This window comes from Anastrepha ludens, chromosome 5 (genome assembly GCF_028408465.1).
Source record: "Anastrepha ludens isolate Willacy chromosome 5, idAnaLude1.1, whole genome shotgun sequence".
NCBI lineage: Eukaryota > Metazoa > Arthropoda > Insecta > Diptera > Tephritidae > Anastrepha > Anastrepha ludens.
The window spans coordinates 73,643,021-73,670,815 of NC_071501.1; the positions used below are offsets into that span (position 1 = coordinate 73,643,021).

Genomic DNA, 27,795 nt, shown 5'->3' on the forward strand with positions numbered 1-27,795 from the left:
ATTTTCACCCTGTCTCGTTAAATTCTGCCATAGAAGTCGGAGCACACAAATTATTTGTCAAGTAATTTTCTACATAATATTTTGAATTAATTACTTGCTCTTTCGCCCAAATTTTTAAAACCTTATATATTTATATAGTGGCGTGCGTCCTCTTATTTATGGCGTGCGTCTTGATGTTGGTCCCTTAACCCTTGATGCTTAAAACCTTAACCCTTCATAAAAAAGACTCACCTCCTCTGGACGAGTATTGTCTACGGCATGATTGGCCTGTATTATGGTATAATATAATTATTTCTCAAAATTTATTGTGGTTTGTTAGAGAACTGCTTTTTAATCGATATCTTTCAGTTACTGCAGATCCGACTGACTGTACCTGGGAAAGGAAGTGACCCCATGCAGGAGAAACTAGAGAAAAAATTTGAATCAAACTTTTTCGCCGAAAGTTTCACATTTCTTGGGGTAGTTCAACTAATTAACGAAATATCATCACTAAAACCAAAAAAATTATTTGTTGCATTCTGCATACTTTGCAAGCATTTAGAATTTCAGTAGGACATTTTTTTGTTTGGCTTTGAAATAGCTTTGTTTTGAAATTACTTTGCCATTTATCATTGCGAAAAAAGGAAACGCTTTTATCCTTGCCGTAAAGTGCCTTCCGTGCCGCTGGTGTGGGTAGCTGGGTGTTAGCGAGTATTCGAGCTGCTTTCAGGAAGTGTAGATATGTGGGCACATACATACATACACTACACTACTCGCCAGCATACTGTTTACGCGATTTCGCATCGCAATACAAACGAATATACTGGCAAATGATTACACACAGTTTTATCAAATCTGAAATCAAACTCGTCATTACGCTTTTTTTTATACTTGTAAGTGCACGTTTTGCAGAAATTTCGGTATGTATATATTTTTTAGCTCATTGCAGCCACAAACCATTTGGCTTTTGATTAAAATACTTGCCGGATTTCTGCACAGAAAAATTCTCTATTAATTGTTGGTTTTGCGCAGGCGCTATCCCATGGTGCTACCAGTTTGTTATTGTCTGCTAACTGTGTACTTGTAGTGAGAGCCTTGTTAATAGAACAGTGGTATATTTTCTACAGTCTTACAAGAAAAATATATTTTCTTTGAATTTAATTTATAGATTGCTCACTCGCAGTGTTTTTGCCTCTGTAATTTCCTCTGTTAGTGGCAGTTGCTACTCCTACTTTTCACGATACTGAAATCGAATTGAGTTTGATATAAGCAGTAAAGGCTTTACCTGCTGTTTATTTTTTCTTCAGACATTTCTTTATCGCCGGAGACATTATTTTTTTCGACCACTATTTTGGATGGGCGATCACCGTAGATGAATGAGTTGATGCGTGATTACCATTCGGTAGTGACCGAGTTCGAATCTCCAGCCATGAAACACCAAATAGTAGAAACGCTTTTTCAAAGAGCAGTCGTCCGTCAGTAGCTGATGGCAATTCTTCTAGTGTATTTCTGCCGTCAAAAAAGCTCCTCATAAGAAACCATCTGCCGTTTTTAGTCGGAATAACCTTTAAGTCATCATCATCGTCATCACCAGCATCAAAATGCGCACCACAATTAAGAGGAGGAGCTCGACCATGCTGCCAATTCTATATACAATGCCAGCGTCAAAAGAAAGTCTGTTTTGAATTTCAATTACTTTTTTTGTAAAACCACAGTTTATACTACAACAAAAGCCGAAACACACAAAATTTCAAACTTTGTACAAAATTTATACAACAATTTTCAACACAATTTCAAATTTTTCAATCAGAATTTCTGGAAAAATTTGAAGTATGCAGTTTTGTAGTTCATTGTATTTTGTTTTCGTAAAGCGCAAGTTTCAATTGGACTCAAAAAGTACGTTGATTTGCTGCAATTTTTTCTGCTCACGGTGTTCAGGGTTTTTTAATTTTTTTTAAGTTGAGTGTTAATTAATCTAAGACAAATAAAAAAATCAAGGTTTAATTATTTGTTGTAATTATGGCAGCGTCACTCTCTGGGGTCATCTGAGCACCCCGCTTGGTATGGTAAGGATTAAGTCGTTTTCCTTACACGATTAGTTTGTTACTTTTGGCCCTCGAGGTATAAGATAACTAACTATCTTGTCGCTATGAGTAGGTTTAGTGAGTGTATTGATCCTGAGAGCGATGTCGGCGGTAGCCTAACTACTGTTAGGGCCTCCTAAACCGATAAGATCGATGGGTGCTCACCACCAAAGCTGAAAACATCCCAAATAAAAGCGTCTGACCACAGGTTAGTGCCGATTACAGAGGGCGTCCGCCTGGCAGCAAGCGGCTCGCGAAAACTACTAGTGTATGTCCATATGTCTGACCGCCATTGCAGCAGTGAATTGAAGATAGCAGCCCTACCATTGAACTAGAAAACCTGTACTAATCTTCCCTTTTTACGAAGGAAATTGACTACAGAAACCAAATTGGCCCTAGACGCCTCACTGAGTTAAAGGAAATTATATATTTACTTTAACACAACCTAAGTACCTTTAGTCGATACTCAACTTTCTTCTATCAGCGCAAGTTTTATTTGAAACAAATTTGGCCGATCTGTTTTACTGCAAGAAATATCATAACGTAGACGTAAGCTGTTTTATTGCTGCAGCCAAAATGCCCGGGGAGCTCAACATAATGTTGGTTAAGTAGCAAGTAAGAGAGGCCTCATAGTGAGTTGCGGGAAAATATGTACAGTAACAGATAAAACATACATTTCGCAGCAAAAAGCAAAGCGTGCTTCCTTAAGACACTTTTAGACCCAGAGAAGAACTCTATTAACGCAACACAGCTTCACTACCGCACCCACGCCCTCACTAACCAACGAAAGTGGTCAGAGCAGAGACGTTAATCAATGAAATAGAGCAAAGGATGAGCGTTTAAGCGTTTCGCTAGGCAACCAACATTTACATTTACAGGTACTAGCTAGAAAGCTGATGACGAGCGAACCACTCGATTCTTGTCACATGGTTGTGAGCGAGTATACACTAGTAGAATACACTACGATATGGAATGGCGCGCGCTGCCGCAAGCTGACCTGATGTAGTCGGTCAGTTGTTAGACTTGGCTAGCTTTTTCGTTGGCTACTCGACGTTGTATTGCCCCATCAAGACTAACAACAATAGCATTAACTTAAATACTGTTAGTATTAAGTATATGCGCATTGTTTGAGCATTCGGGCTCTCGAGCTCTAGAGCTCTCGCTATTACAACAAACAGGCAAGCCAAGCGAAACGCTAGCGTGTACATGCTTACCAATTGCTCCCTCCCTCATATAATTTTGCATGCAAAAGAGACGAGGCGAGCCGCCGTCTCATGGTCGTCATAGTCGTCGTTGGTGTCGTGCCACAGTGTTCCTCAATGAAAACACATCAGCGTGCAGCCATTTTGGCTGCACAAAATCACCAAAACGAACGAAACAAATAGCGAGAAGAATAGCGAGAGTAAGGTTATTGTGTAGCAGAGAGGTGAAAAATATATACATATAAAATATAACAAAAAAGTAAAGAAAATTTTGCGGCAGCAAGCAGAAAAGTGACAGCGCTGCAAAGCGAATTCTACTTTGGCCACCACTACGACTCTCAACCTCTACGCTGAGAAGCTACGCTCGTTGCTCGGCCTGTCAATATACACTTTGGCTTCATACTATCCACCAACAACCAACAACCAAAATACACAAATTTATTAATATTACAAGCAAAGTATTGCAAATAAAATTAAATTGTAGAAAATTTAAAAGAGGAATTATATTTAATTTATACAATAAATAACCGCGCTTTTTTCTCGTATACCCAAAGCCAGAAACACCGTTGAAATCAATAAAATACGCAAACCGTCAAACAAATTACGAAATAAGCGCTTGTAAACGTGTAAAACAAAGCAAAATCTACGCGGCATTGAAAACGCAAAACGAGATACAAAAATATAAATGAAAATTGTGTAAAAGTAGAAAATTTTAGTGCTGCGTGAAAAAAGAAAGGCAGCGAGATATTCATAAAAGCAATAACAAGTAGGAAGTAAAAAAAACACAAAAAACAGCAAATACGCACGAAACGCACGAAAGAAATACAAATTCACGGGCGAGTTGCAAAAAAGATAATAAAAAAGCTACTGCGAGTCAAAAATCAGAGTACAAAAAAATATAAAACAGCAACCATTTTGTTGTTAAGCAACAAAAAAGTGTAGAAATTAAAAAGGTAAAAGGGGGAGAGTGCCGCAAAAAAAAGATACATAAAAGAAAGGAAACAGAGTTCTAAAAAATTACAAGTAAAAAAGCTTCGGGGAAGTAAATCGTGAAGAAAAATTAGCTTAAAGTAAAAAAAAGTTAAGCACTAAAAAAGATACCGTAAAAAGTGATAATAAAAGCAGAAGTTTGTTAAACGGAAAACACAGGCTCAGCAAAAGCTTTAGAAGCTGCCAGTAAAGCATAAAATTTTTGAAAATATTCATGTATGTGTGCTTGTAAAAAACCAAAAAAAAAAAAATCGAAATCAACTAAAAACTAAAAAGAAAGAGTTCTGAAATAACGGCAAACAGACTGAGAAAATTAGTTACCCGTCTAGCAGTAAAATTCACGCTACGTGTAAATTCAGCGTTACATTGCACATTTAGTTAACGTAAAACGTGCGCAGAAAAATCAGGCGAAGCTAAAATAAATGAAAACCTCAAAAATAGCTTTTACAAAAAATAGAAGAATTTAAAAAATCGAAAAAAGAAAAAAGTTGAACCAACGATAATTGCAACGCGACAAACAAATCAGTTATTATTTATATATAAAAAAGAACACACACCAACTTGCTTGTCGCGCTGCCCCGTCCCGTCGTTCCATCTATAACGTGCTAAACCATAGGAAACCCCATCTAATAATTTCGCTACCCCTACCGCCTTTGAAGCGCCCACACTAGAGGCAAGCGTTTGCTTTCTGAGTACCGCTAGCTGGCAAACGAAGTTGCTTCGTCTTCACTTTAGTGTATTTGTTGGTTTTTCTGCGTGCCAGTTAGTCTAATTGCACGCACGTCTAACAGACTGTACAAAACGAGCACCGCACAACACACACTGGTCGGCTGGTAATAGAGTGCCTTCCTGGTGTACACACTCGCTTCGCCGCGTGCGCTCAAGCGGTAGGGTTTACAGCTGCTGGATTCCTAAGCGATCAGCCAATCAAGCCAACCATTTAGTGCCTCCTACAACTACCGCGGCTGACTGACTGATTGACAGACTACGTATTGGTGGCTGTCGCAGCTCGCGTTCTCTTGTTCAACCGCGTCCTTGTGCAATCAGCAATTTGTCTTTACGTCAGTTTTGTATATTGTCGCTTCGTACTACATCGCACAGCACTAGCATATTTCGTTAGCGATAATCGCCTATCACACTATCGTCGCGTTAACGCCAAACTTTTTTTATTTTCTCTAAAATATTGCGAAAATCTGAGTTCCCTTAACGTGCATTACTTCGCCTATTTTCCCGCCGTCGTCTTTCTCGTATTTTATTGTCAAGTAAAAACAACATTTATGGAAAACAAAAGCAACCTAGAAATTGCATTCAATAACGGGAATATTTTTATTAAAAGGTAATGTAAATTGAAATTATTATTTAAAAAAAAAATTATTATTTGAAATTAGGTGTATTGTTTTAGTTACAATGAAAAAAATAATATTGTAATAAAAAAATAAATTAATAAAAATAAAAAAACAAAAATTTATAAAAATAAAAAAACAAAAATTTATAAAAAAATAATAATGAAAAAAATTTTGTGTGTGAAAATTGTATAAATTATGCATGCCATTATTGGTTTGTCATATACCACCTTGTATGTAAAAAGTCTTAATCAGAGTACTATGATTTCAATTGGTGGTATACTTTTAGGATAAAGGTTTAGTGCTATAACGCTAGTAGATGTGTAACTTGTTCATACCTCGTTGGGACAGAAATCCAAATAGTTTATTTAGCTTATATATCTGCTCTTTTCTCCCATCTCGCCTATATTTTCCCCAATTTTTAAACCTTTAGCCTCAATCACACAATTGCATGCTTAGCACTTCCTAGCACATCCTAAAATAATTTAACTATTTTCAGTTCGCCTTTGGAGAATTCATTCCTTCGTTGAATTATTTTGTGTATCTTTTCAATTATTTTTATCTTGTGAATGGAATAAGAATTGCTAATCTAGTTCTCAAGATTTTATGAGAATCACCCCGAAACATTACTTCTATTTCTATGCTATTTGTTGTAGTAGTTTAAATAGATATATTTTTGGAAAATCTACATTAAAATTGCTCAGCCTTATCACAGAGTCCGTCGTACAAAAGTTGTCAATACAACCCTCCCTTGGAACAACAAGAAATTTGTTATCACTGAATCCATAGGAGCTCGAAATAAGTGTTGTTAAACTCAAATGCCGAATTTTGAAGTTTCGATACCAACTGGCGCGAAGTAAACAAATAATTTTTAGCTTAAAAAATGATTTTAGGGCTATTTTGAAATAATTTTCCCTTGCGTGCGAATAAAATGAATTCTATTGAGAGTGCATTAATCATATTTTTGGCTGGAGACAGGTCACACAGTTCGCGAATACTTCAAGAGATGCCTTTAATCATTTGCAACTGCAAAGAGTCATTGTAAAGAAAATTTGGAAAAGCTTCGCTAACTTTCCTAGGCTGTTGAACTCCTTTGCAGCATATTTCCGAAAGCTGTTCACCTCGTCTTTCAATGGCATTTCATGTCACTCTCTCTCCAAATACTGGATTTTTTGTAAGATTTCCAGCATTCGAGTATATTGGTGGCCCCTTCCTAAAATTTTTGACGTTAAACGAAAAATCACATATACACAAGTAAATTTTTGGGAAAAAAGAAAAAAACAAATTTTCTCGTATTTTAATAAATTCTTTTAATAAATCACTTTGTTGATTATTTCTCCCGAGTATTATTTTATTTTTATTTTTAATACATTTTTTTTCTATTTAACATTCATATTCTTTTAATTTAAATTTGTTTTATTATTTATTCAATTTTTTTTTCTACAATTTTTTTTATAAATTTTTTTTTTATTTAAATTTGTTTTGTAATATAATATTTTATATCTACCTAGGAAATTGGGCTGCAAGTGAGCTACGATTTCAAATTTACAACGTAGCCATTTAAAGTCAGTAATGCCTTTTTCGTAGAATAAACGAAAATCATACTGTAATAGATTCAGTGTTGGGGCTGATTCTTTCGTTTATGCAAAGTAGTGGAGGCCTTCCTCTCCCTCTGCTACCACCAGCTGGTACCGCATCGAATACTTTCAGAGCCGGAGCGCTTGTATCCATTCGGACGACATGACCTGGCCAACGTAGCCGCTAGATCTTTATTCGCTGCGCTATGTCTCTGTCGTCGGAAATCTCATACAGCTCATCGGTCCATTGCCAGCGATACTGATCGTCACCAACGTGACTTCCGCAGAATCTTTCTCTCCACGGAACGACTCATCGGATATTGTCATCGCCCAAGCTTCTACGCCATACGTTATCACGGGAATGATGAGAGCCTTGTAGAGTGTTAGTTTTGTTCTACGGGAGGGGACTTTACTGCTCAGTTGCCTACTTAGTCCAAAGTAGCACTTGTTGGCAAGAGAGATTCTACGTTGGATTTCCAGGCTGACATTGTTATAGGTGTTATTGCTGGTTCCTAAATATACGAAGTCTTTTACAACCTCGAACATAACTGTTAACAGTAACGTGGGTGCCGATGCGCGAGTGTTTGTTTGATGAAAGGAGGTACTTCGTTTTGTCCTCGTTCGCCACCAGACCCATTCGCTTTGCCTCTTTATCCAGTTTGGAGAAGGCAGAATTAACAGCGCGGTTGTTAAGGCCAATGATGTCAATATCATCGGCGTACGCCAACAATTGTACGTTCTTATAAAATATTGTGCCTGAGCGATTAAGTTCTGCGGCTCATACGATCCTCTCCAACATCACACATAAGTCACACGACAGCGAGTCACCCTCTCTGAAACCTCGTTTGGTATCAAACGGCTCGTAGAGGTCCTTCCCGATTTTGACAGCGCTGCTGGTGATGAGCAACGTCATTTTGCAAAGCCGCATTAATTTGTTGGGGATGGTAGACTTTCCAGGTCTAAAGCCACACTTATAAGGTCCAATCGGTTGGTTGATGGTGCGATTCAGCCTTTCACACAGTACGCTCGCTAGAACCTTATAGGCGATATTTAGAAGACTAATCCCGCGGTAATTGGCACAGATTGCTGGATCACCCTTCTTATGGAATGGGCAGAGCACACTTAGATTGCAATCGGCAGGCATGCTTTCATCCGACCATATTTTGCATAGAAGCTGATGCATGCACCTTACCAGCTCTTCGCCGCCATGTTTGAAAAGCTCAGCCGACAGTCCGTCGACGTTTGGGGTATCGGGATCTTCACATTCTCTGTGACATGCGCGGCTATCACTATTTAACAGGTTCAAGAAGTGTTCCCTCCATAATTTAGGTATGGTATGGCCTGGATTAGGTAAGTCACCAGCTCGCTGTCTTTGTTCTTACAGGAAAACACCCCGGTCTTAAAACCTTCAGTAAGCCGCCGAACTTTAGAATTGGTAGAATTTTCGGGCGTTGTTCCTATTGGACAGCATCTCTACTTTCGCTCTTAACTTTGATAAACAGCTTCCAATGTGTCTTTCTCGAAAAGTTCTTTTAAATCAAGGATTGTGTAATGAACTCATAGAAACATAGCAACCTTAAGATTGCCGAAGTGTGCATATCTGTAGTGAGATTGCAGTATCAACTATAGGGAAGCTAAGTGTCAGTGCTATTCCAAGTTCCGGCTCACAGAGGTTTACACTTATCTAATACTTGCTGTACCAAAAGCATTTATCTAGCTTGGGTTCGGAGCTTCTTTATGAGCCTAAATGAAAGTGACTATTAATATCTGCAGTGATCCATATCTGTGGATCAGCCGGTAAAGGTAAGAGTACAGATGCAAATCATGAACTGGGTTTAATAAATATAGCTTACGACAAATGATAGCATCTCACTATTTTTATTTATTTATTTTTATTTAATATATTTATTTAATTTATTTTTTAATTATTGTTTTTCATATATTTTTTTCTTTGTTTTATATATATTTTTATATACTTGTTTTATTTATTTTTTTATATTTTGTTGTTTTGGTTTTCTTTTTTTTTGATAAATTATTATTATTACTTTTTTTTTTGTTTAATTATGTTTGGTTTTGTTGTTTAAATTTTTTCTTTTCTTTTTTTTGGATGTTTGATATTTATTTTTATAAAAGTCGTACTGTCTAAGAAAAACCATATACAGTGGTGGCCTTATAATTAGAAACGAGATAGCAGCATTTGATTTTACTAATAGAATTTCAAAATTTATTTCGCCACATCATTTTTTTTATTAGAAATAATACAAAAACAAGTAGTCTTTCAGTTTAACATAAAAAATGTTCACCATTACTACAATCCTAAAAAAAAAAATAAACTTAATACTAAACACAAATTCATCTTGGTCAAATAATTAGAAACGACAAGGAAAACTTAAAAATATCTTCAAAAAGTTCAACAAAATTAGGATAATTTTAATATTTTGTGGGATAACCCTTATTTTTTATAACATTTTGCAGTCTTCTCGGCAAGCTTTGTATTAAATTTTGGCATCTTTCAACAGATATGCTCTCCCAGCTCCGCTGCACCAATTGAAACAATTCATTATTATTTCTCGGACTTTTGTCCTTAAGATCTCGTTTCACAATTGCCCATAAGTTCTCAATTGGGTTGAGATCAGGACTTTGCGGTGACCAGTCCAAAACATCAATATTTTGATCCAAAAGCGAACGCTTTACTAACCGTGAAGTGTGCTTTGGATCATTGTCATGCTGGAAAATGTAGTGAACCGGCATGTTCTCAAAGGAATATGGTTCCATTACATTTTCCAGAATGCTTTTATATTGATGTTGGTCCATGATTCCGTCAATGCGCACAATTGGGCCCACGCCACGCCAAGAAAATGCTCCCCAGACCATAATAGATCCGCCACCGTGTTTCACTGTTTTCACAGTATACCTGGGGTCCAAAGCTTTGTCTGGAGGACGCCTCACATATGTTTTTCCATCAGATTGGAATAAATTGAATTTCGATTCGTCACTCCAGAGAACTCTATTCCAGAATCTTGAATCTTTTTTGAACATTTCCTTAGCGAATCGTAACAGCTTCATAATATTTTTTTTTTGACACATGCCGTTTTTTTTTTGTGCGATGCACCCACGTAGTCCCGCCTCTTGTAAGCGCCTTCTTATCGTCCGAGCGGAGACTTCTACGTTTAACTGCTCTGCAACTTCGTCTTTTATATCATGCAAAGACATAAAAGGGTTGATGGTCCTACAAATATGCCTATCATCCGCTGGAGTTGTTTTTCGAGGTCTAGGCTTCCTGGCTGGGGTGGAAAAGTTCCTCGTTTTTTTGTACAAATGAATTGCTCCGAATACCACTTTTTTGGGAGCAGCCAAACCTTTGTGCGATAGCCGACATTGAAATTTTTTCCTTTTTGTGACACTGTACAATTAGCTCCCTCAATTTCGGGGAGCATGACTTTTTCTTACCCATTCTAACAATTGAGATGAACTATAATTAGAAAAGCTAATCTATGGATTTTTTCAGTATACTTACTTTAACACTAACTCCAAGATAAATATAGAAAATTTAAGAAAAAACTGCGCGTTTCTAATTTTGTGGCCAGCCAAGAAACACAATCAGAGAAACAATGTGAATTTTTTCAGGAATCAACCATCAAATATCAACGTGATTTTCTAACTTCAATGTTCATCGTCTATTCTAAGAATAACGGTGCTCATAATTCACAGTGCACGTCTTCCAAAAATATGCACAGTGATTTTATTTTTCTTAGCACATCGTTTCTAATTATAAGGCCACCACTGTACATATATCCAAGTTTCATAGTTTGGACTTTGTTAGACATTGAGCTATTTTATGAAACAAAAATAATGCACATTCAAAACAAACCAAACAAAGAAAAAATCAAAAGTATTGAAAACTGGTCAAAATGTTAAGGTGAGGTCATTTTGTCGCGAATTGTATGACTTTAGTAAATCCACATAAGCTCTTCACTGGTTTCTCACTCCTTTGTTCTCTTTGTCAAATAGTCCCATATTTATTACAGTTTTGTTACTTTCATACCCTCAACTTTAAGGTGCAGAGTACATTTTCAAAATTGTTTCATGCCGGCAGATTAGTTGTTCCTTCTCCATCAAATTCAGAAATGTTAATTAAGGCAACACTCATCAACCAAAAAGGGTAAACAAGAAGGGTAATTAAGAAACAACGCATAACTTTAGGCTGATGCTAAAAATAGTTTATATCTCATCAACATTTTGTCTAATTATACTACACAAAATTTAATGAAAAAGCGAACTTTCGTCACGCAACTTTGAGAGCCTAATGTAAAAGTTTTTAAAGAGGCACATGCATGAATAGAGAGAATAGAACATAAAATTTTCGTCTCAGTGATGGCTGGAGAATGAAGCTACAAGTTGAGTTGGCAAGAATTATGCCTGAACTTTGTAAGGTAAATTCAGGTACTGACACTGCGTATGAAAAACATTTTTCTCAAAAGTAAGCCAGCCTAACCAATTTTTTTTTCTGACAAACAAAACAACAAAAGAAAAAGGGAACAAAAATAGAGATGATAATCTAAAAAAAGTAGCAATGCATAGGGGAAAATAAGAAAATATTTTAAAATTAACTATCAACAAATGTTCGCATTTAATGTTTCACAAAAATTGTATCATCCACCACCATTTAAACTTTTAATTTACTCACTCACAACTTTTGACACTGCTTGCTGCTTCTACGTTACACCCACCATCGTTTATGTTGTTCTACTTTTGCACTCCCACTTGGGGTATCATAAGTAAGCCAAGTGTTTCTTTGGTTGGTTGGACTAAAACCAAACAGTTAACTTTTGCAAGTTTCTTTCATATTGGCTTTTACATAAACATGTCTCTAAAGTTTCTGAGCTCTTCGCAAGCGTGCTTTCACTTTATTTAATTTTTTCATTACCCTCGTGGAATGTGTACTTTCATCATAAATAGGGTACAAAATCCTTATTGCGACGTTTATAAATTGCGGCGCTTGGCTCGTGCGAAACGTCGTGTCTATTTTTGGGTATTTTTGGTAAACCTTGGATTAGTTGTATGAAACTTAAAAAGTTTTAAATTCTGGAAAAGCTCTGTTAAAGCGTTGCTATCTCTCTATTTATTTTATTGCCTAAGGATTACTATGTATTACCCAGTGACCTAACTTCAATGCAAATGTAATGAATACAATTTTCCTTGAGTGCTTCTCGAGTCTGTCCTTACTATTTGTTTTACTTTTATTTTATTTTCTTTCTTTGTTGGGTTTCCTTTTACTATTTGCATTCTTTCCGTACTTCAATCTTATGTTACGTTCGTCATCGTTGTAGCAGTAAATTTCTTGACTGCTTTATTGTCGAATGTGTGGGTGCCTGCATTTGTGGTATGATCTCATCTTGTAACCTCGAGGCAATATTTACTTTTTTGCAGTAATGAGTGTTTCATATTTTCTCTACCACGAGTTTTTCAGCTATACATTACAGTAATACATTTATCGTTATTTTTTTAAGTATTTATGCATGCACTGAAAGAAAAAAATCCGTGCACTTAAAAACTTACAGTATTATCCGTCTGACTCAACACTATTATCCGTCTGGCTCAACACTAAAGCATTTAGGTCGCACGTTTCTTTGCTTTTATTTGATGCTCTTTATTGCTGAAAAACATATCTTTACATATGCAATAGAATAATTACTTATACTTGTAATATAATATTAAAAACTATTCAATTTTGACCCAACCAAATATGCATTGAATGAACGAAAAAACAAAGTCTATGTTAGGTGACGAACTTCTTCAGTTTTCCGTTAAATATTAAATTTATAAAATATCAAAATTTTTCCAAATTATAATTTTTTTTTTAACAATAGAGAACAAAATTAAATACGATGGATACCGTTAATATTTTACGCCCAATGAAAACACAGTAAAATTACGTATAATGAAAATATATATATTTTTTTTTCAAGTATTCCACTTAGAAGTCAATTCACTTTTGCATTCGTCTGAACCAATTTTCAAAGTCCCTGCACCACTTAGCAGTGTATACTTCCAAAACGAGTTGTTTCAAAGCTTCAACAACTTCTTCAGGCGTTGAAAAACTTTGACATCGCATTTTATTTTTGATGCTCAGGAACAAAAACAAAAAATCAATAGGTGCCAAATGAGGGCGGTCAGGTGGAAAACCCATTATTTCGATCTTTTGAGTGCTCACAAACTCTCTTGTGTGACCCGATACATGAGAGCTCGCATTGGTAAAGGATAATCGGTTTTCGGTACCTGATTTCCCTTAATTCTCCGAAAAATTCTGGCAAACAAATGATTTTGTACCACTCAGAACTGACTAGTTTCTCTAATTACAGTTGGCGCCGCCATAGCCGGATAGGTTGGTGGGTAACTGCATTAGGAGTGCGTAGATTCGAATCTCCGTACACGAAACAGCAAAATGTTAGGAATAGTTGTCGCCCCTCGGCAGGCAATGGCAAACCTCCGAAGGTATTTCTCTGCCATGGAGTAACTCCTCATAAAAAACCATTTGCCGTTTGGAGTCGGCGTAAAACTGTAGGTCCCTCCACGCCCGTCACAAATAGAAGGAGGAGCACGGCCAAACACCTTACAGAAGTGTACTTGCCAATTATTTGTTTTATTTATAGTTACAGTTACGAAACGACGTGATTTTCCGAAAAAACAAGCGACCATTTATGTGGTACTTCAGAGTGTGGTTAGTCATCCGAATCAAAACTATGAGAGTAGCTTCACCACCCCCGTCATCCAGATAACATGAGCAGATACTGTATTGATTTTTCTCAATCTCAATCTCAGTTCTTTCGTAAACAAAGCAGTCAATCAGCTGATTCCTTTAAAATCGCTAAGAGCTGCTTAACGGTCTGATTTTGGCTACAATGTCTCTGCATTCTGTACATCGTGCCCAAGAGATGGATTTTTGGCACATTTTCCATTTGCCTTTTTTAATATCTAAGAGTAAATTGCACCATTCCTTCATAGCTCATTGACAATGCAGCTTTCTGTATTGCACTAGCAGCAGGAATCCATACCATTGTCATCGTGTGTCGCGCGTTTTTTTAATTTAGAGCCTTCCTATATTCAACTATCTTCGTTACTTATTGATTTAAGAGATTTAAATGCGTTTACGCCACCGTTGCAGAGGTATTTTTCAGGCAAATAAGAGCCTCTTTATTGCTATTAGTTTAAACATTACATACATTTTTGGAATTCTAATAATACCATACTTACTTTTATTTATTTCGAAGGTTTTGTGCTTTCAAAGTAGATTTCCATTATTTGATTAGCTCTTGAAAAAAAAAAATTTTAATCTAAGATTTTTGCTACTTCCTTTGTATGAATGGCACACCTAGCTATGAAAGGCTAAATAAATACAGGGTATTTCAAGTTCGTGTATCTTTTTTAGCAATATTTTGCTTTAACAGCTATCACAATTCCATGGCATCTCTTTTGACCGATGCTAAAGGTTTTCCGATTTCGCTGGAGAACCCTATGATAATTGCACGATATGGTGCAGCGACCTGGACAGCAAGATCACAGGAACCAACGTCTTTGGACCATTTGCTGTGGGACCAAAACAAAGGGGAAGCTCATGTAAATGAGCCTGAAGATTTGAGCGATAATGTGAGGCGTGCAGTTTCAGAGGTAAAATCTAAATTATGCCAAAATTTCATTGAAAATTTCCCAAAAAACCGAGAAATGTTCACGCGGAGAATTTAGTTTTCCATTCACAATTTGTTTATTACATCATTAAGTAAGTAAATAAGCAGATAATTGATTCCCATTAAAAAACAATAAATAAAAAAGGAAACGCGAACTTCAAATACCCTGTGTTATGAAATTAATACAAAAAATATAATTTTATGGTTAAAAATAATTCTGAAACCGATCTGCCGTGCCAATCTAAAGCCTGTTCGTTGAAGCGTTACATTTCTGATGTCACAGCGTTTGCCAATGAACTGAAATGATCTAATCTGCCAAAATTTCTAAACTAAAGATTTTTTGAATTTAATTAAAAATGCTTCTACGATTTTCGAATGGCGGCAAAAAGAGGTGTGGCATGATCAAATTTCGCTTTGTCCATAAACCATTTAATGGAAGGAATGTATGTATATGTAAATATTAGAAGTAAAATGTAACCGAATGTGTTGGTGCGCGACTACCATTCGGAAGTGCGTAAGTTCGAATCTCCGTGCATGAAACAGGCCCTCGGCAGGCAATGTAAGCCTGCGAATATATTTCAGCCTCGAGAAAGATCGTCATAAAAAACCACCGAACGGCAAACGCGGACAAATTAGGTTGGGTCGCTCAAGCTGGGCAGGAAAAAATCCTATGCCAATGAAATTGACACGAACATTTTTTTTTTTTTTTTTCAAATTTTAAGTGCTTTCTCTAGTCTAATTTTCATAGCATCAAGTAGATTCGGTTGGAATACGTAAATTGGTAGCATAAATCTGTATCTTATTGCTTTTAAAACCCCAAGAACTGCTTTAAAATTGATAATCTGCGCCTTAATAGCATGAAACAGCAGTACAGTAAAACAACCAAAAAATGTTTAATAAGGCGTTTTTCAATAGGTGCGCTTCAACTTTTTTCCGATAGGGAGGGCGAACGACGCAATATTTTTTATTTTTCGCTTGTCATTTGTAAACTTCATTAGTATACATTTCATCATGGAACGCTACACACTTGAGCAACGCTTGCAAATCATTGAATTTTATTATAAAAATGCGTGTTCTGTTAAGAAAGTTTAAAGTCGAAAAATCATCTTCAGTGATGAAGCTCACTTTTGGCTAAATGGCTTTGTCAACAAGCAAAATATGCATTACTGGGCGGAAAGCAATCCACACGTGATTCATGAGGCACCGTTGCATCCCGAAAAAATCACTGTTTGGTGCGGTTTACATGCCGGCGGCGTAATTGGCCCACATTTTTTCGTTGACGAGAACGATCGCCACGTTACTGTGAATGGAAATCGATACCTGCGACGGGGCCACAAGCCACACAGCACACGCTACAATTGATTTGTTGAAGAGTAAGTTCGATGAGCGCATTATTTCCAGAAATGGGCCGGTCGAATGGCCGCCGCGCTCGTGTGATTTGACGCCTCTAGACTATTTTCTTTGGGGTTATGTGTAGTCATTGGTCTACAGTAACAAGCCGGCGACGATTTGTGAGCTCAGAGCCAATATTGAACGCGAAATTGCTGGAATTTCGGCCGATTTATGCAAAAGAGTGGTCGAAAATTGGGTTCAACGATTGGACTTCGTAAAACGTGCACGCGGTGGTCATGCAAAAGAAATCGAATTTCATACTTAAATGTATATGTTCAAACTCGATAATAAAAAAAAAATTAGTTCAAAAAGTCAAACCGTTTGTGTTTTATTAAAAAAAAAGTTGAAGCGCTCTTACTGAAAAACGCTTTATTTCTTTTAGGGATTTCTCAAGATCTTGGAGCTGCACGGCGTAGTGATCGGAAAGAAAATATTAGATTACCTTTAAAATCAACCGTTGATTACTTATTTATATACAGAAAATTTAAAGAGCGAATTAGAGCTTTGTCGAACAAATTACTTCAAATTCATTTCTATACCATCCGATGCAATAAGTCAAGTTGATGTTTTCACATGAATTGATCCTCTCTAATGCTCATAGTTGAATCAGTTTACATTTATTCCAAATGCGCAAACATTAGCTTGGAAAAAGCTTTCTGCTTTAGAATTCTGAGCACAGGAATAATATTTTAAGTCGTTTTATTTATAATATTTGTGATAAGGTGAACTATTCGAAAAATAAAATCAGACCCTCTAGAATAGTTCTGGCTTCGCCAAAGTTGATCCTCTTTCATAAATATTAGCATTTGTTCGTGTTAAGTAGCCAAATTAATCATCCAATTTTAATTTTGAATACATTTTTTATTACAAGAACAAAAAGAATTATGGAAATCTTTATTTTGATCTCTACCTCCATTACTTTTCTGTTTGTATACTGCAGCTGTCTAGTTTACATGTTTCAAATATGATTGACGCAGGACGCCACTTCGAAAAATTATAATTTTTCTTATGGGGGGATTCATTTTGCGGCACTTTGCGGGTGATTAATTATGCGCCACTTTGCGCTAAACTTTTATAATGATGTTAGTTCCAACTGGATCTATAGAATCTCCTATAGTGCGGCTGTTAGAAAAAAATAATTCAATCAGTAATTGTACTTGCCTTGTCGACGATTTCTGACTCTGTGCTGACAATATCTTCGAGATGGTCCATCGAATTTGTTGCAAAAACAGGTTAGTCTCGTTTTGGCTTTACTTTAAATAGAAAGTGATTGCCCGGAGCCTTCTTTATGCATTTGAGGGTTAAACGCTTTTATTTTGGTTTGCTTTTATTTTTATTTTCTTTGCTGCGGTTTCACCACCGCATTCAATTTGATTTTAAAATATTTACAGCCAAACAGATGCTGTTGCTTCAAACATTTTCTACTTAATGTAGAATCTAATTCGTATTCCAACCGTGACAAAATACGAATAGTCACAACGGGCGCTATGTTGGTCGAGCGGGAATAAGGCGAGCAGCGTTGGCTGGTGTCCATTCCAATGGCGACAACAGCTGTTCTAGGGTTCGCACAACCAAAGCGGGGGAATCGCTGAAGTCGCGCTGTTGGTCGCCGCCACTTTCGTTGTCGCCAGTGTGCTTTGGCGCCCAAAAATCCAAACAGTACGTGAGTGGCATGTGAATGGCGAATTTTCCGCCACCAATTTTTCAGCGTAGTGCACAAAGTTTATATGGCCAAGAATGGGAATGGGATACTCGTAGAAGACGACTCAGCTCACAATACATATACCCAGTTTGGCATGTGGTGGGAAAATTTTGGGCAGCCATTTGGGTGGTGCACTAATGTGTTTGATATTTTCTTGAAGCGCAAAGCCAATTTTGCTGCTCAAAGATGATGCTATTAAGTTACGGAGACTAATAAAAGCAACAACAATATGTGCCAGTCAACACCAGCATTTGGTGTATGAGTGGTTTGATACTCCACAAAACTATTATATGTTATTGCATTGTACCCTTCGATGCCAAACGCCAGGAATTCATGTATAACATTGTTCGAGTTAGCACTTACATATGTACGTACATCTATGTACATATGATACATATGCCGTTGGTGTGCGTAAGCATATATTGCAACACTAGTGCAACCCAAACTCAATGGGAGCTATGCTGCTGGTGGATGGCAAGGCGAAGCTTGAGATACGAGTATGTTTTCAGGTCAAGGTTGCACATAATTTTCTAAACCACGCGCACGCACACACACACACATGTAAGGAATTTTTGTTGCTTATGTATTGCGAGTAGTTTTGCACCGAACTAGAATCGCATAAAATGCGCAGCGAAAAAATTACCGCAACATACGAGCATCTCAATACGTATGCATATGTTCAGATATGCGCGCATGTTGCATGCCTTACATCATTCATTGCCACATGTCGTGTGCCACATTTGCGCTGTGCTTGCCACTATTTCATTTCTTCGTAATTTTCATTTTTTATTTTTGCTATTTTTATTACCCTTTACATACTTACATACCTTATTACAGCTTTCGCTTAGTCTCAAAGCCGATTTCTCACTGGTTGCACGTGTAGCAGGTGGCACAAATGGTGGTCTTTCGCCATGTTAGCACCTATGTATGTAAATATGAAGTGGCTTCAGCTCGTTAGCGCAGCGCTCACATTGGGCTGCTTTGCATATTTTGGACGCAATTCTATAAGATTTCTGCCATACGGGGTTTGTTTTTTATTGCTTGGTGTGGCTTTTGTGGCAATTGTGCCAGCTGATGCTATCGTGTTTATGCGCTGCCGCTAGCGCTGCTACCGTTGACTGTTCTGTGGCGTGGCACATCTTTTATTTATGCAATTTAACACTTCGGCATTATATTATTCACCACAGCGCTTGAATGGTGGCTGTCAAGGACTTTGCTTTTGAAAGTAGGTATTTCTCAAGGATTAATTTCCTTTGGAGCAAGTATTCCATTCGCTCACAATTTCGTTTTCAAAATTGCAATGTATGCTAAAATGTTGCAAGGAACTATTTTCTATGCCCGTAGGGAATCAATGAATTATATTTTGGTTCTCATAACAGTTGCCTGTAAAAGCGTAACGAAATTCTTGTACTTATATATATTTGTAATTTTAAATACATAGGTGCGGTGCATATGCAATGGTGAAAATAATAAATGGAATGGAGTTGCCATGATGTTTTGGTCCTTCGGCCGTTATTCGGCGCATGCTACAACTCAAATAAAGTTTTAGTGCTTGAAGTGTCTTAGCGAAATTTAGTACCGTTGGTGAAGAGTATTTTTCTATTCAATACAAACGGGTTCGGTTAATAATAAGTCTACCTTCCCTATAAAAGTAATATACAAAACTTCATAAAATTCGTAAAATAATATACTCTTCGTCGCTATCCCTTCATAAGGTTTATTATTTAGTTTTATAAAAAATAATCCATAAACCTGATTACTTCTCATGCAGGAACTGAGTGAGAAACATCCTCAAAGTATTGATTGTTGTTGTAGCAGTTTTCAGCAGTAAAGTCCCCAGTCGTCGTCGAAAATCTCATCTAACGGTAAACACAGAAAAAAGGCTGTTTCAAGGAGGGAGGTGTTAGATGAGTGGGTTTAAGGGACATATGAGCAGGTATTTACACTCATGTCGTAATACCTTCACATACCGAACATATGTTGAGTACGTAAGGGTCGAGCTAATTCTGGTGGAGTTTAACTTGCAGCAACACTTGGGACGTAATTTTGCCGCAGTTTACAACACTTCCTTTCCAATGGGTGGTGGTTGGACTTAGGCAACGAAATTCGGCGAGTGAGAGGGCATCCAGTTAGTAAGCCACTCTCAGTGAATGTCGTTAATAGCTTACCTGCAAACTAGTAGATCTAAGGCTTGGTAACAATGGGAGGATATTTTCAATCCTTGTATGGTAACACTGTAACACAAAGTCTAACTTATGCGCAAAAAGTGAAAAGTGAAGTTCAGAATCTCAGTATAAGTTGCTTTTTTCGTCACAAGAAAATGTAAACGATTTATTTATTATGTATTTTCAATTATTTAAAAAGTATTTATATAGGTCGTATTACAAAATGAACCATATAAGGCAAAGTTTCGAATTTTGTATAAAATTTTAAAATATTCGGAGACACTGATTTTTTAGAAATTTTTTCGGCTGCGCTCTTGTGTATTTGACCATATTTTTGTCTTTGTAAAGAAACACCCAAACCCTCAGCTGAAAAATTTGTCAAAAATCAACGCAATTTTTGAACCAAAAGCTTGCACTTCATTATACCAAAATTCAATGTCTATAAAACTACTTACCCGAAGTTTTTTTTTAAATTCTGAGTAAACATTTTTGAAGTAGTGATGAAAATTTGCCGAATTCCTACAAATTTTCTACAAAGTTAGAGACTTTACTTTATATGAGTTTTGTTGTAGTATGAACTATGTTTTTATAAAAGAATATTAGAATTAAAAAGTAAATAAATAGGCAAAACTTGTCAATATATGGTGTGTTCACTTCCTTTTGACGCTGACTGTATGCATACAAATTTTTTTAAAGAAATGCCTATGCCAATTTCAGCTCTATAGTTTTATACCTTTGAGTTCAAGCTCATATTAAGAGTAAGCATGTTGAGTTTGAGCTAAGGCTCACTTTATATGCATGAATCCCCATAACACTAGAACGCCTTATAGAAGCTTTTACAAGGCTTGCGAGGCAGTAGCGCCTAAAACTATGCAATCGCAGTAAACGAAACTTTAATGATCGTTATAGTAAATTTATCTTTTTGTCTCCCTTTTCCTATATACAAGAAAATTTATAACCTCTGCCCACCGCATCATTTGAATTGGCCTTGACGGCAGCTCGAACCAAAAAAACTCTCATATCTCATTTGTCTTTAACTCCAATTCGATTGTACCATATCTCTATCACACTATTCTCTTTTTTCGCTTATAAATTCATAATAGTATAAATTTACTATCATTCCCTTTACTTAGTACAATTTAAAAATAATCAATTACATTCACTCACACGCTGACACTTTCGCATTCACACACATTTCATGCTTTCATCACTGATAGCGAGTAAATTGAAGGGCTGCAATCGTTGACACTTTTTCATATTTGTTGCTGTTTTCGTATTTTTTTTTTTTTTTTGCGTTTGCTCAACGTACTTTCTTTTTGCACTCGTGCAGAAAATGCGCCGGAAAATTGCATTGACCCAGTTTGCTATTTGTCATTCTTGCATTGACAGTCGACGTTAGCCAGACAACACACCCACACAAACACAGTGTAACTATTAAAAATTCTACGTTGGATTGCTAAGCGTATTACTTTAAACACTACGCATTTTGGTTTTCAAATAAAAATGTATATTTTTTTAATAAAAGTATTTATATCTTATAAATATCTTGGGACGCTTTATGTTTGAATTATACAACCATTTTGCGGAATCTTTAATAGCAAATCGGTTCTTTAGTTTACATTAATAAAGTGAAAGAAATGTTGATCACTAACCGCAAATTAACCACCAGAGAGCTGGCAAAGGACTTGAATATTGCTTATGGATCCGTTCAAGACAAAATAATGAATGCTAAGTTGGTCCCAAAGGAATTGGGAATTTGAACCAAGATAAAAAAACCACGTAATTTTCGGTGAAAAAGGAAAGTGTTGCTCACAGTTTTTATGGATGACAATGGATTTTTTTCCAATAGGTCAGCCAGTTTAAAAGAACTATTGCTAGCGCGTTATGAGACATTTACGTCAGGCGATTCGCCACAAAAAAAGGATTTGTGGGAAAATAACACCATGATAACACACCGGCGCACAGTGCCGTCATTATCCGTGATTTTTTGACCAAGAACGAAATGAATACCATCGAATGCATCTGAAATAGTTCAGGGTAATTTTTTCTATTTGAAAGAGTCAAAAAGCCACTACGACGTGGCTTAATAGCCGAATGGAAAATCAAAGACGGCTCTGATGGCTATACCCAAAATAGAGTAGCAGAAATGTTTCGAGAGCTGGATCAAACGCTTGCATAGGTGTGTTGCAGTTGAATATATTCCGGGAACTCTTTTATTAAGCTGGTATTCTAATGCTCAGTATTTGTGAAAACAGACTGCAAATATTTTTAAAAGTAACATCAAGTCTACATAGTAAAGCTAAAGCTGTCGTATAATTAAGAAAAAGGAAAACGAATTTGTTTCAAAGCGTTCCAACTACATTCCAGTATTAACTACACCTGCTAATGTGCCCTTGGGGCATGCAAATTTCACAAGTTTGTTAATTTTTTATAAAGAACATGTCATAAATGAAATTCATAGAAAAAGAAGAATTTTTATTTCCAGTGCCAATTTCGATAGAGCGAATTTTTGAAGCGAAATATCTTTTAGAGTCTAAACTACATAACTAAAGGCAGCCTTAATTACTCTTTCATGGGTAATCTGCGAGTACTGAATCCAAAGGTTTAACTGTTTTCAATCTACTTCTTTCTCATTTATTCTGAGATATTGCAAAAATTTGCATTTAAATCCTCGACTTCTAAAGGATTTCTTTTACCTACATTATCAAAAGGATTTGCGTAGTACCATATTTTTTTGTTGTTTACTGCAATTACTTCTCGCCTACAATTCGTGTCACCCTAATGCGTATGCATACATGCCTATGTATATATAGCATTGCTGCAAAGCAACACACCACTGTCTTTTGTTCATTTTGCATTTCATTTCGCATTTTACTTGCTTTCTCTTGTAATTTTCCATTACTTTAACATGACATTTTTTCTCTGCTTTACACACATCAGAAATATTCCCTAACGTTTTTTTCGGGTTTTCTTTTGTTGCGTAGCAATGCGTTGCTATAACTATGATGGCTTTTTGCTTAGTCGCCTTTTGTTACACTGCGAATATTGGGTTGCTTTGCGCCATAAATTATATTGCTGTTGTTTTCCCTTGCTGGTGGCATGACAAACTGTTGATTTCGACGCTTTAGTAAAATGACACGATTATGCCAACATCGATACCGTTTACACATACTGTTGACAGCGTTGCATTTTAATCACTGACAACACATCAGGCGCTGACAGTTGACAGTTTTCTCGCATGCACTGTATGAAATATGCTTTCATGTAACACTTTGCTGTTGCTTCTGATATGGTGATAATGGAAGACAGGGATGTGGAAAATTTCAGGATGGAAAAATTACTTGTGTCATTATTTGTTGTGGAAGTATGAAAAATAACTTGAATAGTGGAGAGTTTAACGTTTTTGGTTCTGTATTTGCAAACCCAATTTTTGTGGCCATCGATGTGTGGCATTTAGTTTACTGTCTTGTATTAGGCGCCTTCGATACGCCAGGCGCGTTAGCGTGAGAGGATACCGTGAGTGTAAGGACTGCGCAAAAGTGGTTTTCAAAATTCCGAAATGGTAACTGCGACGTTGAGGACGTCCCGCGCGCTGGTCGTCCTGAAGTCTTTAACTCCGACGCCTTGCTCGAACTCGTGGAAGCTGAGCCAAAGTTGACAGTCGACATGATAGCTCAGAGGGTAAATTCATCGCATGGAAAAATTCACAGGCTCCTGGTTCAGTTGGGAAAGGTTTGAAAGCTGGGAAAATGGGTTCCGCATAGACTTTCCGTCGCCAACCTTCAGCAGAGAGTGAATGAGTGTGAAAGTTTTTTGAACCGTATCGTTAATGGTGATGAAAAATGGGTCCTTTACAATAATCCTGTTCGCAATCGCCAATGGTTAGATAAAATGAAGTACCAGAACCGACCCCTAGAGATGGCCTTCACCCCAAGAAGATTCTCCTGTCTATTTGGTGGGATATGGTCGGTATTGTTTATTATGAACTTCTGGAACCAAACCAGACGATAACTGCTGATTATTATTCCCATCAGCTATCAAACCTGAATGAGGCACTTAAAAAAAATCGACCGTCTTTAGTGAATAGACGCAAAGTTTTGTTTCACCACGCGACCTCATACCGCAAGGCAAACATTAGGCAAGCTGATCGAGCTCGGATGGGAGCTAATGCCGCATCCACCATACTCTCCGGATATTGCACCTTGTGATTATCACCTTTTCCGTGGACTTCAATCCCATATGAGTAACAAGAAGTACTCCTCAAAAGAAGCTGTAAAAGGAGATATCGTAGCGTATTTTGGTTCCAAGGACAAACAATTTTTTGAGCAGAGAATTAAAAATTTGCCTAAACATTGGGAAGGCATTGTAAATAATGAAGGTAAATAATTATTGATTAATAAATACTTTAAACATCTTTTTTATTAATTTTAAAACCACCTTTAAAAAACGTGCGAACTTATGGACTGACCTGGTATTTATGATGTCAGCTAACTCACGCAGCTTCACTTTTTGATAATTCAAAACAATTTTGTGGATTTTTTTTACGTTTTCTCGTCTTACCGCCTCTTTTTGTTGGACGTCCACTGTGTTGTGCATCATCGGTGTCTCTCTACGCCCACGTTTGAGGTCAGCAAACTATCATTTTATTGCTGTTTCTGGTGGAGTGGAGTCCCCATAACACTTTTCAAGCCATTGCTTCGCTTGAACGGTATTTTTCCCCAACAAGAAGCAGTGTAAAATTAAAACACGAAATTCCTTTTCATTCATTGTTTTGAAGATAACAAAAGTAGCGTCACTTTTAGCACAATAACTCACGAACTAATGAATAGAATGAATATCAGGCAATTTTAACAGCTGTCTTTCTAAGGTTAGTACTAACTGGAAAGAGCGACCGCCGTGGCCGAATGGGTTGGTGCGTGACTACCATTCGGAATTCAGAGAGAGAACGTCGGTTCGAATCTCGGTGAAAGATGAAAAATTAAGAAAAAGGTTTTTCTAATAGCGGTCGCCCCTCAGCAGGCAATGCCAAACCTTCGAGTTTATTTCTGCCATAAAAACGCCCCTCATAAAAAAATATCTGCCGTTCGGAGTCGGCTTGAACCTGTAGGTCCCTCCATTTGTGGAACAACATTAAGACGCACATCACAAATAGGAGGGGGTGCTCGGCCAAACACCCAAAAAGGGTGTACGCGCCAATTCTCTATATATATAGACTAACTGGAAAAGAGGTGAATGCAATAAACGTAGTCCGATCTATTTGCTAGGCCGGGGACTTTTCACCCCATGTGTTACGCTGGCAGCACGAGCTTGCAAAAATTGCATTTGTGTGGAAGCACTTAATGAGTATTAGTAAGTCGCGTTCATACAGACAACATGTACTATGTAGTTCATCAACTCGTAACTTGGGATGCTCGTGGGCTGCTCGTGCACTCGTTGTGCTCTTGTTTTGCTCAGTGTTTTTGTTGACTGTAGACTAAAAAGTAAATAATTGTAAGTTGCGTAAAACAACAAAGTTTTCTTGTATGGAATGGATCTAATGAGTCTTGCCAAATGTCAAAAAAGAGATTTGACAGCATTGAAAATAGTGAGTTTCCAGTTTTATGAGGTATCGGACGTTATTTAACTGCATGAAAGCTATCGATGTAGATAACTATGGTTTGACAGCCGAGAACGGCAAACTGTGCTGCCATTTCTGTTTAGTAAGGTTAGGAAAGTCATCATGAATCGTTTAGCGATAGAACCACGCTTCTGAATTTTTGAAAATTACTTTACAAAAAAAATGTTTCGCGAAACTCGTAGAGCAGTGGCGGCCTCAGCAATCCTTATTTCTTTCGAAATGAGGTAGGAGATGCCGTAACGGTGAATCCAATTTGAATTTTTGTTTCCAAAAATGTATCAGTTAAACATTGGTGATATTTTTGGTTTCAAAAAGACAGAGTAAGTTGCTATACAGCGCGCTTAACAATCGATTTATTTCCATATTCAAGCTACCATTGGCGCCAAACAGCCAGACTTATTGGAAAAAGTAGTAATAAATTCGACTGATCAAATGTATCATGTAACGTGTAGCCACGGCGGAAATAAATGCTATGAAATTATCTACCAGATTGTTTGGTTGGCTGGCACCTCTGTCTGAGTGACTCATCCCAGACTCAATTAGAACACTACACTTAGAACCACTACCGTTCTTTAGTCAAACCCTCTTGTTTTGACTATAAATCTACCTATGCCATCTATTTTCTTTCCTGCAATTTCTACCAAGTTGTTCATCGAGAATACCCTCAGCATTCTATGTCGTAGAGCACCCAGACCTGGGCGCTCACACAGATAGTGGAAGACTGTCTCCCTAGAATCTTCCTGATTGCATCTTCTACATCTATCGTTGGCCACCCCATCTTCCTAGCAAGGTCATCGATAGGCCAATGACCGATTAATGTTGAGGTATGCAACTCTGAAGTTGTCCCGTCTTGGCCTCCTATCAGATTTCTTGGGTTTGTCTACCGGATTATAATCAATAAAAATTCATTCCAACAATATTTCTGTTTTGTATTATCATTTTGAGCTCTCGAGCACTTAAAAAACACCCTATATATGCATTTTTATAGTATATTGATATTTTTTAGGCACTCGGCAACTCGAACTTTGCCTGAATGCCGTGAGCATGTAATGTTAAGAGTTATCGAAGTTTGATTTTATTTCATTCAGTAAAGTGTTGGCTTTAGCAAAAACAGCATGTTGTGTTAGTTAGTTCGATGTTGTAGTTATGCAAGATTTTACATACAAAATTATAATTTTTTATAAAACATTCGGCTTTACATGTTAATTGTTTTTTGTTTTTTTTTTTAATAAACTCGCAACGGAGTTACTGTTGTTTGCATAAATGTTGTATACGTAAGTACAAAAAATGTACTTAAGTCAACAAATACTCTTGCAGTTAAATTAAGACTGAAGCTGAAATTGCAAAAGCTGTGAACAAATATAGAAAAAAACGAAGAGCAGAAAAAAGAAAGAGTACCTTTGAAAATTTAATTAAAAAATAAAAAAAAACAAAGTTTGTCTTGCTTTTTTAACACTTACACGCACATACGTGCGAGCCGAAACACGCACACATGCACGCCTTAATAATGTTGCTGCACAATGTCCTCACCGATGGGCGACGACACCACAACTAAATCGGCGCCAAGCACGCAACGACCGCAAATCACTACAACAACAAACACTTACCAACAACATGCGAGCATGAACACTTCCGCAGCCACTGTTGTTATTGCAGCAGCCACAGCCGCCACTGCAACCACAGTAACACCAACACAACACACTAGCCACAGTCATCATCATCATCACCACCAACAACAACAACAACACTGCACGGCAACAGCTGTTGTCGATGGAAATGTGGCTGTGTATGCAGCTGCGTCGACGGTGTCTACTGTGCAACAGCCACCACACCAACAGTCGCAACAGCCACAACATTTGCCATTGCTACAGCGGCCTACAGCGCATGCTAGCAGCAGCAATCCCTCGAGCAGCAGTCATTATGTTTGCTATTTGCCCGTTTTAAAGCCCGATGTTGTGCTCAGCGATCGCGGCCTATTTACTGTTTATTGTTTTGTCAGAGATTTTGTTAGGTAAGTACCATTACCAACCTAATGACAACACTGATTACTTTGTAATGT

General features: G+C 37.1%; 2 protein-coding genes across 2 annotated transcripts in view; both read left to right on the plus strand.

The window, feature by feature from the left end:
* Positions 1 to 27,795, plus strand: part of LOC128863876 (protein bunched, class 2/F/G isoform-like) — a 176,218-nt gene that overhangs the window by 139,785 nt on the left and 8,638 nt on the right. The window lies entirely within an intron of this gene.
* On the plus strand, positions 689 to 27,751 carry LOC128863877 (hepatocyte nuclear factor 1-beta-B-like). Its single transcript, XM_054103279.1, has 2 exons — positions 689 to 5,591; positions 27,054 to 27,751. The coding sequence occupies exon 2, from the start codon at positions 27,257 to 27,259 to the stop codon at positions 27,749 to 27,751; it is 495 nt and encodes a 164-aa protein (XP_053959254.1). The 5' UTR covers positions 689 to 5,591; positions 27,054 to 27,256.